Source organism: Castanea sativa, chromosome 8 (genome assembly GCF_040712315.1).
Source record: "Castanea sativa cultivar Marrone di Chiusa Pesio chromosome 8, ASM4071231v1".
Lineage (NCBI taxonomy): Eukaryota > Viridiplantae > Streptophyta > Magnoliopsida > Fagales > Fagaceae > Castanea > Castanea sativa.
Genome location: NC_134020.1, coordinates 48,193,287 through 48,203,546, shown reverse-complemented (window position 1 = coordinate 48,203,546; position 10,260 = coordinate 48,193,287). Strand labels below are relative to the sequence as shown.

The 10,260-nt window shown below is 34.8% G+C and overlaps 1 protein-coding gene across 1 annotated transcript; it reads right to left on the bottom strand.

The window, feature by feature from the left end:
- Positions 1-1,269: 1,269 nt before the first annotated feature.
- LOC142607613 (uncharacterized) lies at positions 1,270-9,665 on the bottom strand. The gene is made up of 11 exons (XM_075779162.1): positions 9,329-9,665; positions 9,216-9,246; positions 9,085-9,098; positions 8,929-8,979; positions 8,747-8,816; positions 6,470-6,539; positions 6,270-6,337; positions 4,469-4,592; positions 2,931-2,970; positions 2,371-2,438; positions 1,270-1,686 (listed from the first exon to the last, which is right to left on the bottom strand). Exons 1-11 carry the CDS (start codon positions 9,563-9,565, stop codon positions 1,674-1,676), a joined length of 786 nt encoding a protein of 261 aa, XP_075635277.1. The 5' UTR covers positions 9,566-9,665; the 3' UTR covers positions 1,270-1,673.
- Between the last annotated feature and the right edge of the window lie 595 nt (positions 9,666-10,260).

Genomic DNA, 10,260 nt, shown 5'->3' with positions numbered 1-10,260 from the left:
TGACCACTTTCCTGGAAAATATAAAAAATCGTCAAAAATGTTAATTGATTTTCTATAAAAAGATTTTAAAAAAATTTCTAAACCAATACACTTAATCATCAGGGCATTCATTAACTTTTCTTATTCTTTTTAGAGGCAATCAATGGATGTTATTAATGTATTATACACATTAAATTCAATCAATTTGTGAAATTCAGTTCACCATTCACTGGTATAAGTACTTGTGAAGTGTGGGGGTAAAGACCGGGGTTCAAATCTCTAAGAAGTAACTTCACACACATATACATTTAGATTAGGCTAAAATAAAATTTATATCTTGTATAAAAAAAAAATTTAAAAAAGGTCTTTAGAAAGATCTTTTTTCTTCTTTTTTTTCCTTTTTTTTTTTCACCCTCTCTTTACTTTTGAACGCATACTCCAGTCAAGTTTTAATAACCCTCAAAATGGAGTTGTGATTTTCAAAATAATTGTTTTAGAATGAAGAGTTGGGCTTGTGTCTAGTGGCCACTTCCATTGGACACATTGAAATGCAGACACATGTCTAATTTTGGACATGTGTCCATATCCTAGCGTGTCTAGTGGACACATGTTCGTATCCTAGCATGCCCAATGGACACGTGTCCGTATCCTAGCCTGTCCAAATCCTAGCACATCTAAAAAAAATTTCTAAACCAATACTCTTAATTAAGGCATCCGTTAACTTTTTTCATTCTTTTTAGAGGCAATTAGTGCATGTTATTAATGTATTATACACATTAAACTCAGTTAACTTTTTTCATTCTTTTTAGAGGCAATTAGTGCATGTTATTAATGTATTATACACATTAAACTCAATCAATTTGTGAAATTCAGTTCACCATTCAATGTCTTTAGAAAGATCTTCTGTCTTCTTCTTTTTTTCCCTTTTTTTTCACCCTCTCTTCTTTTGAACGCATACCCCAGTCAAGTTTTAATACCCCTCACCCTCAAAATGGTGTTGTGATTTTCAAAATAATTGTTTTACAATGAAAGGTTGGGCTTGTGTCCAGTAGCCAATACCACTAGACACATTGAGATGCGGATACATGTCTAGTTTTGAATGCGTATGTATCCTTGCGTGTCCAATAGACACATGTCCATATCCTAGCATGTCCAATAGAATTGACCACTAGACACAAGCCTCTCCCTATAATAAAAACTTTAAAGACAACATTAACATTCTAAAAATTAAATAATAATAACAATAATAAATGAAAAATAAAATAAAAGGACTGAAATAACATGAGCATGTATGAGCATTGTATTGAATAACTTCATATTAATTAAATGTCCACAGGGAAACAAAAAAGGAGCAGCAATGTGCAATTTAAGTCATCTTCTTCCCCTCCTCATCAATTCACAGAAGTACCAAAACAGTATGAATTTATTCATAGAAAAAATGTATAAACCTTAAACCTCTCCATGTTTTACAAATTGTGTCATCTCCCATTGCCTCACCGCACTTTTTTAGAATCTAAAAAAAAAAAGTAAAAATCCTGCAGATCTCATATACCTCAAGTTTAAATACCATATGTAGGTATGAGCAAATTGTCTAAAATCGATGAATTGAAAGATTGCTGTCCATAGGAACCAGAGATATGCACGGTGCACAATTTGACATTCCATCTCTCCTTCAGAAGAAAGCCAACACAAGATTATGCCTTAGCCCTGAAAAAAAAAAAGGGGGGGGGGGGGGGGGGGAAGGGTACGACAGTTTTCATTAGCAAAGCCAGGCAACAGAATCATGAGCAAACAATATTTTTAAACACATCTGACACCATCCACCCCCATGAAAATAAAAAGAATAACCACTAGGTGATAAAAGTTGTAGCTGACAGTAATCAAAAATTTTGTAAAAAATTAAAATCATGAAAAGTCAATTTAAAAATAGCCAACAGGCCAGAGTTGATTTAATTTCCTATCAAGCACTGGTCGATAGACTCAATACAGACGAGCATGTACTATGATAGTTTGATATTCTTGAGACTAACACACTGAACTGTAGCTTTTAAACAATATTATATCACAAAATGGTAACAGTTAGGATTTCAACATCGAGTAGGTCAACAACAACAACAATAACAACGCCTTAGTCCCAAAATTTTAGGGTAGGCTATAGATTCTCAACAAACTAGTCAGGGTTAGTCACATGCAATCTTTTCATTGCTCTCAACATAGAGTAGGTCATCATTCTTTTTCTTTTCTTTTTTGGAAGAAACCAATCTGGTTCTGTAGTTTATCCTAGTTATTATTCACAGGACAGAAAATCACATTCAATTGCAAGCATGACTGCCACAAAATACCCAAGACAATCCTCAACTTTATCTTAGTGACACAACATACAAACTTTACCTTTCTATATAAGAGTCAGTCTCAGTATTAATAACTACAGCATCACCAGGTACAACGAACATTGGCACCTGGAAAATTAGAAAATTTGATAAGACATACACCACTTAGATTTCATAGTACATATACCAGAACCTCACCCCTCCCCACTACAAACGCACACATATCATATTTTCTCCATGTTGCTTATCATCGCTGTTGGTTTCATCACTTTAATTGAGTACAATCTGAGGTCAAGACTGTATTTCTTTTTATAGGTATCTAAAGTAAAAGCCTAATTTGGAGGATGGATATAATGGTTTGGCAAGCATGAAGCTTCACAGTACACCTTCTTGTTTGTAGGACCCACACCATGCCTTGTCCCTGGCACCCTCCATGCATGACATAATAGAAAAAATATCCCATGAAAAATTCAGATATTCCGTTTACACAACTACCTTCTGCAGGGTTTTTTTTCTTTTTCTTTCTTTTTTTCGCTGAGTTCATCTTTGCTTTATATAGTAATTATACAAGAGACTAATTTAGCAGCTAAACATTAGACGGAAAAATAACATTTAACTTACCTCAACAGTCAGGCCATTTTCCAATACAACCTTTTTATCCCTGAATGGAAAGAAATTATTATGATAAGATTCCATTGATACAATCAAAAGCAGAACAATGACCAAGAAGGTGAAATACTTTGATTTTGCATTGTCAAAGGGGACCATAGGACACAAAATCACATTCAATTGCAAGCATGACAGCCTTTATTAGACAATACAGTACATGGCAGTCTCATCATACTGGCCAAGGTGTACACATGGTCCACAATTAGACAATTAGTGAACACCTCTGATTAACAAACTTTAGCAATTACAAGGTCAGCTAGCTGGTTGAATAAGAAGATTGTGTTTCTTCAGCTGAAAAATTATGCAATGGAAAACCCACATTTCAAGGATGAATATAAAAAATAAAGTATCTGGCACATATTGCAAAAGAACAGCAAAATGAAAATTTAGGCATTAACAACATTAAGTTTCGTCAGAAAATCTTGCTCTTTTATAACATTAGCTAGATAAAAAATTTCCGAAATCAGGCCATGAAGGATAACCTACTTATAAACAGAGAACTTCTTAAGAATGTCTTTCTTGGGTGTGTGCACACATGCTTGCTTTTGTTTGTGTGCATGCAGCCCATAAGCCAAATTCATAACGTATGCACATAATAAGAAAAAAATTACTTGTGCGTGTGTCCCACATGCACCAACCATAAGCGAAGTTCATCACATATATGCATGTCACAAACCCATACAGCAGGAATCTTTTAGCACAATGAAAAACACTATGCATAATACCAAATTAAGTTTGGAAAAAGAATCATGACCACACCACAGAACCAAACATGGTCACACTATACTGTAAAATAGGCAGATGTTTCTGACCCATAGCAGAGACACACAATGGACAAAGAAAGCAAGCTGGAACGTAATGGCCATCAATAATTAGCTTGTGAAAATTGAAATACCATCCAACTTTATGGTAATGTATTACGCATTGTACCAAACAAAAAAAATCCAGAAATTTGGGGAACTTAAAAAGAATTAAAAAATAAAATGACAAGTAACATTATAAAAAATTTGCACCAAGTCAATAACCAAAAATTGCTTAGTCAATAAAATTAACCGCCCTGGGCATGAACCGTCTGACAATTATTTTGCATTTCTGTGACAATAACACCTAAATTAATATTGCCCACACACAACACACATAATAGTGGAGCTAGATCTTTGGCAATAATGTAGACCCTTACAGCTATTATCATAATCAGCAAAAGTTAATACTCACATATTTGATCAAATAACTCATTTATTTCAAGTTATATTCCAAGAAGCATGCAAGAAAAAATGAGAGAAAAGGTAACAGGATATGAGTAAAGGTGAACATTTCTTAACACACAAAGAGCATTTGCAGAATGCTAATGGGATTTTGGTCTCATAGCACCTCCACCCTTGTGGTGGTTCAATGAGAGAGTTCACTCCACAATAGCTTTGCCTGGCAAAGGGGAAAGAGGGGGAGGGGGGGGGGGGGGGGTGTTACATTTGCAAAATGATAAAACTTACTTAGGTGGGGCTGGGACCCCCTTCATAGGATCTTGTGCTTCCTTGACAATACATGTCACACGTTTTGGAACCGATGCAGATAAAGGTATATCATCATAAAGCCTTACAATAACTCTCATCTCACCTGTTGATGAATGCCATATGTTAGATGGAAGAGAATGTAGTGACCAGTGCAATATTTGATTATGTAAGCAATGCAAGCCTCAAAGAAGTGTGAGGGGGAAGAAAATGAAAACAAACTTGAAAATAATGCTCCATTTATTTTGTTGTGAAATGTTTCCAGTGAAGACACTTTCAAGTGTATGGTGTGACCTAAGGTTGAAATGAAAAGGAAAAAAAAAAATCTCATATCAAAACCTACCAGCCACAAGATTAGCATTATCCAACCCAACCACCCAGCAGATCAGCGCAATCCAAGCCAGCCACCCACCAAATCAGTGCCCATCTAGCTTGCCACCACCAGATCAGTTCAAAACCCGGCCCCAACCACTAGATCGACGCAACCTCAATGGATCCATGGCCCCAGCCACCAAATCAACATCTTCAACTACTAGATTGGTGCTTCCCAGCCACCATCAACACCCCTTGCCACAATGGGAGCCTCCTAGCCACAAATCAAAGCTTTGCCACCACTATTCACCAAAACCCAACCACCAACCACCGTGAACTAGGCTCTAGTGACAACCATGATTCAAGGCTCCAATGACCACCGCAACTTAGGGCTCCAACGACCACCTTTGTGAGCAAGAGAGGAGATGGGTGGGGGGTCGGGGTGTCACAACATGTTCAAAAGGGGGCAGGGGGTGTGCGAATTAGTCAGTTTGTAAAATGTTTTACCAAGTTTTTTGAGGTAAAATGTTTTACAAAATTTTACAGAGGGCTTTACGGTCAACTGTAAATGTTTTCAGCTTTAACCAACATTTTACAACGAAACAAACATTGTAAAATGCTAAAAATGTTTCCCGTAAAACATTTTACGTCAAAACAAACGGAGCATAATATGCATTTCCAAGAATTTTTATTAGAACAATAGTTAACATGATAGAAAATCATCAACTAATATAACTTCACAAAATGTTTACTCATTACTAAATTATAAACAATTACTTTAAAATGATTGCTATTCCTAATAAGAGAAGACAAAATCTTGAGGAATATCATTGGGTTATATTTGGCTGGAAGCACGAAACTCAAGAAATGATGAATTGATATAGAAAAACACATGTTCTTAAAGCGTCAAAACATATGGAAACTAACTACTACAGCATGCTTTTTGGTGGCCAAATTCACGGACAAAAAAAAATTAAATTAAATTAAAAGGAAGAGTCAATTTAGTACTGTCATTAACCAGTAAATAAGGTAGCAATAAGCATGTGCAAAATAAATATGAAATATACAAAGTGAGCGTGTTGAAGTGAGTTAAGCAGGTTGACAATGCCAAATAATGGGACTAGTGATTATGAAAAAGTCAAGTACCAGTAATGCAGGAGTCATGATACTGGCAGTGACTTATTGGTCATGTGGTGACATGCAATGGAGGAGCTACATGGGAACATAAGTTAGTTTGGCCAAGTGTTGACATGAAGAGCCTAGTTCAGATAAGAACTATAAACCAATTTTCATGAATTCATGTAAAGTGCATTTTTACACCCATTTCCTGCTTTCATAGAGGTTATTTTTGGGATAGAGTACTGGAGTTATTATCAAATCAATTAAATTCTGACCAACTCTAGAATTTTTTAATTCATATCATGGTGTATATCATGAACTATATAATGCTCAGTCCTAGATATTTATTCACCTTGTAAATACTTCGCATCTTTGCCAAACAACTCCTGGGACACTTCCAGCTGATCAAAAGTTTTAACGCTGTTAAGAATTAAAAGAGATTATATATTTAGTAAAATAGTTCCATAAAATCTTTGACCTTAATTGCATATTTACTAGAAAACAGGTATTAAAATTGGGGGTGGGGGGGGGGGGGGGGGATAACGAGCTCACTCCATCAGGACTATAGTGCCATTGCGATCAGTGCACATATACATGTAAGTTTTCTCTTGAACAAATACTCCTGCAAGCAGCCATATAAAATTTTACAATGGAGTTCTTATCAAAGAGTAAAATTCAAATTAAATGACATCCAGGGATGGAGAATGACCATACTGAAAAGGATGGTTAAATTTTGGGTTAATTTTTTTTTTTTTAAAGTAATAAACTTAATAGCAGACTAAAGTTAAAAGCCTCTCCACGGTCCAGCCATTTTCAATCATTGAGTAAATTACACCTTTCATGAGATTTCACTAAATGACACTCCTCTAAAGAATGGGCAACATAACACTACCCCTTTGAGATTTGTAAAAATGATACAAAAATCCATGCCTAACTTTCCTAACGGAATACTTAATTTTTCAAAAAAAAAAAAAATCCTACCAAAACTACAGAAAAAATGTCACTCCTCCCTTGAGGTTTGTATAAATGACATTCCCCTTTGAGATTTGTACAAATGAGTAGAAATTTTTTTTTTTTTTAAATAGAATATTCTCATAGGAAATTATAAGTGTTAGAGAACATGGAATTATTTGTTGAGCGAGTGTCATTTTGATAACCCTCAAAAGAGGTTGGTGCAATTTACCCTTAATTATTTAGAACACCTAATTCATTAAAGTGTAAGTAAAATAATTATGGAAATTATAATTATAAACTGATCAATGGGTCTTCAAGATGTTGAACTTTGGTGCTATGGCAAGTGCCACTTGCCATCTACCCAAGCAATGTGTCATGAGTTCAATTCAAGTAGTTAGTTTCTAAAAAAAGTTTCTAAAAAGTTGAGCTAAAACTACAGGTAATCACGGGTCAATCAGTTCAAGTTGAGGTAAGCCCATCACGTAACACGATCATGTCAGGTGGATGGTTCTTATACCCACAGCTGAACAATGGATCAGTTTGGAATCAACCGCACCCAACTTTCAGGTGCTTAGCCAAAACCCGGTCGGGTGATAATCCCAGCATTCCCAGAAAAATTAATATTAAAAAAAAAAAAAAAATCAAACTCATCCCATTTCATCCACCAAAACATCCAGGTAACCTAAAATAGCTAAAAGGCAAGACTTCCATGTTCTAAAGTCTAAAATGTTCATGCTACAGCTCACCCTTCACCCAACCTTACAGAAGATATAAGTGTTATTAGAGCTATAGCAGGGACGAAACTACTCTAAGACTAAGGGGGGGGCCATGGCCCCCTAAAAATTTTAAAAATAAAAAATTATTTTTATCTATAAATATATATATATATATATATATATATATATGAGATGCAATTTTTTATCCAAAAAATGTATACCTAGCCCCTCCCAAATATTTAAAACTAACCTCCAAAACTGAAAGATGGCCTGAAGAACCCAAATAATAAATATGACTTTCAACCTTTCATGGTTAAAAGAATATTTGACATATAATAAGATAATAAATATGACTTTCAATCTTTGATGGCTCATGCTATATCCTTCATGGCTTGAATATTCACCTAATAAAGATACTGCTTTCTATCTACAATACTTTCTCTTTAATAAGCCATCTGAGATTCCTAGGCATAATGCATTCATTGTTGATGGATTTAAGAATTATAAAAAGAAAGTTAGGGGCGGAAAAGAATAAAGATTGTGCTTTTATAAATCATATAGGAAATTATCGTAAACCTTTTAGTAAAGTTGATGCCCAACAGCCTATTTCATCAACCACAGGAATGCTAATCCAAGAAGTTAAAGGTAATGAATTGTATGCTTTACTTAACATTATGAAATCGTTTTGTAAGGCATGCAACATTGGTGTCCTAAATATGAATACTCTTTATATTGAAAGAAAAGGTCAAGCTAGTCATTGACAAGATTACTTTACAATTGAAAATTATTATTGTGCATATATCTTTTATTTTATTTCAATTTTGTTAACACTAAATAAATACTAGTTTTATTTACCTTTACATATATCAATTCAGAGTTGTCAAAAAAAAAAATTCATGCTTTGGTTCCTTCCAAAAATAAAATCCCCATTCCAATCCTGAATTCTTTTAAAAGTATATACAGCTTTTTAAAAGCTCACTTTCTCAACTGTACTTTTACCCAGTTTGAACAAAGCCACAAAACACTACTCAAAAGCTAATTTTTAACACACAACCAAATAATAATATACGCAGCCTCATATTTAACAAGAATTTAAGAGTATATGAACCATCAATTCATAGCATGGCAGGAAAGCTAAGAAGTTAAAATATATGCATACTTTCAACACTCTCATCGGTACCCAAACGTTGAGACACTTTGTTTCCACTTTCAATGTCACGAAGCTCCACCTACATTTCGAAAAATCAACTTAATTTTCACACCGGTGGAAAACGAAAGCTCAATCACAAAAAAATAATAGTAACACGATTAATTACAATCAAAATCAATACTAAAATTAACCTTTATAGTGGCCTTGCCTCTTCCTTCATGTGAATGATCTGTCTTAACCACCTAAATCAAGTAAATATTAACCACATTACAAGCTAATAATCACAATAATCAAAATAAATACATACATACATACATACATATACATATTAACGAAAAATAAATCACCTGGTAAATACGCCCTGAAATCACAACACGAAAATTAAGTTTTTATTAGCATGTATACACACAATTTATAGAGAAAGCAATTAGTTTAATTTAGAATTAATTAGTGTTAATTGCAATTAGCAAAAGCGAACCTTTTTTCTCGATCACGTTTCCGACTTTGACCTGTGACAATTAATTAGGAACAATCACATTTTCGAAACAAACACATATTCAATCTCTATAGAATAAAATAGGCGTGGCTTACATCGGAGCCGGAGACTCTGATCCCGCGGTGTTGAGTGAAGGACCAAGGAGAGCGGAGGAGATTGGCGGACGAGGAAGGGGAGAGCCACGTGTCGGCGCGGCGGTGGATGTGGCTGTGACAGGCGGGTGAGGATAGTAGAGCGGTGGTGGTTATAGTTCGGTACGGTGATGAGGAAGTGGAAGAGGCGAGGAAGAGAGTACGAGAGAGAGTTTTCTTGCTCAGTTGCAGAGCTCGCATTCTTAATGGTTGTACTACAACAGACACTGCTTTTCTGCTTTTTGTGGTGAAGTAAAAATTGAGCACGCCGTTTCTTTTTGTTTTCGTTGGGGGTGTGGCTTAAATTTCAGTGGTTTTTATAGTGGTGACTGGTGACTGATGGGGAAGAGAGGCAAAGTCTAAACGGTGCCGTTTTGTTACGCCAAAAGTAGAGATAATAAAATGGAAGTAAAAATATATGTTTAGATGCCGACACAGAAATAGTCACTCTACCTGTATAAATTCTTTCTAGATTTCCAACCAATTAGTTAAGATTACCCGATTCTCAAAACAAAACAAAAAAAGGTTAAGATTACCCACATCTATTTTTTTACCCCCCCAGCGTGATACATATTTTAGAGATGCAAACTAGTCACAACTATAGTTTGACCATGGAATAATTTTTCTAAGCATAGTCGCTGTAATGTGAATTGCATATGGTGTGAGACTTTTATTTCAAGCTTGAAAGTGATGGTTAGATGGATTATTGGACTTTATGGATTAGGGATGAGATTTGGAAATGCCTCACTTAAGAGGACTTTTTATAAAATTAAAAAAAAAAAATGCAAGTAATAATAAAAAATGAAAAAAAGTAAATAAGATTATGAGTTATCTAGTATCAATATTGAATGCTACATTATTAATGACGACATTGGATTGCAAATAGATTACTTTGA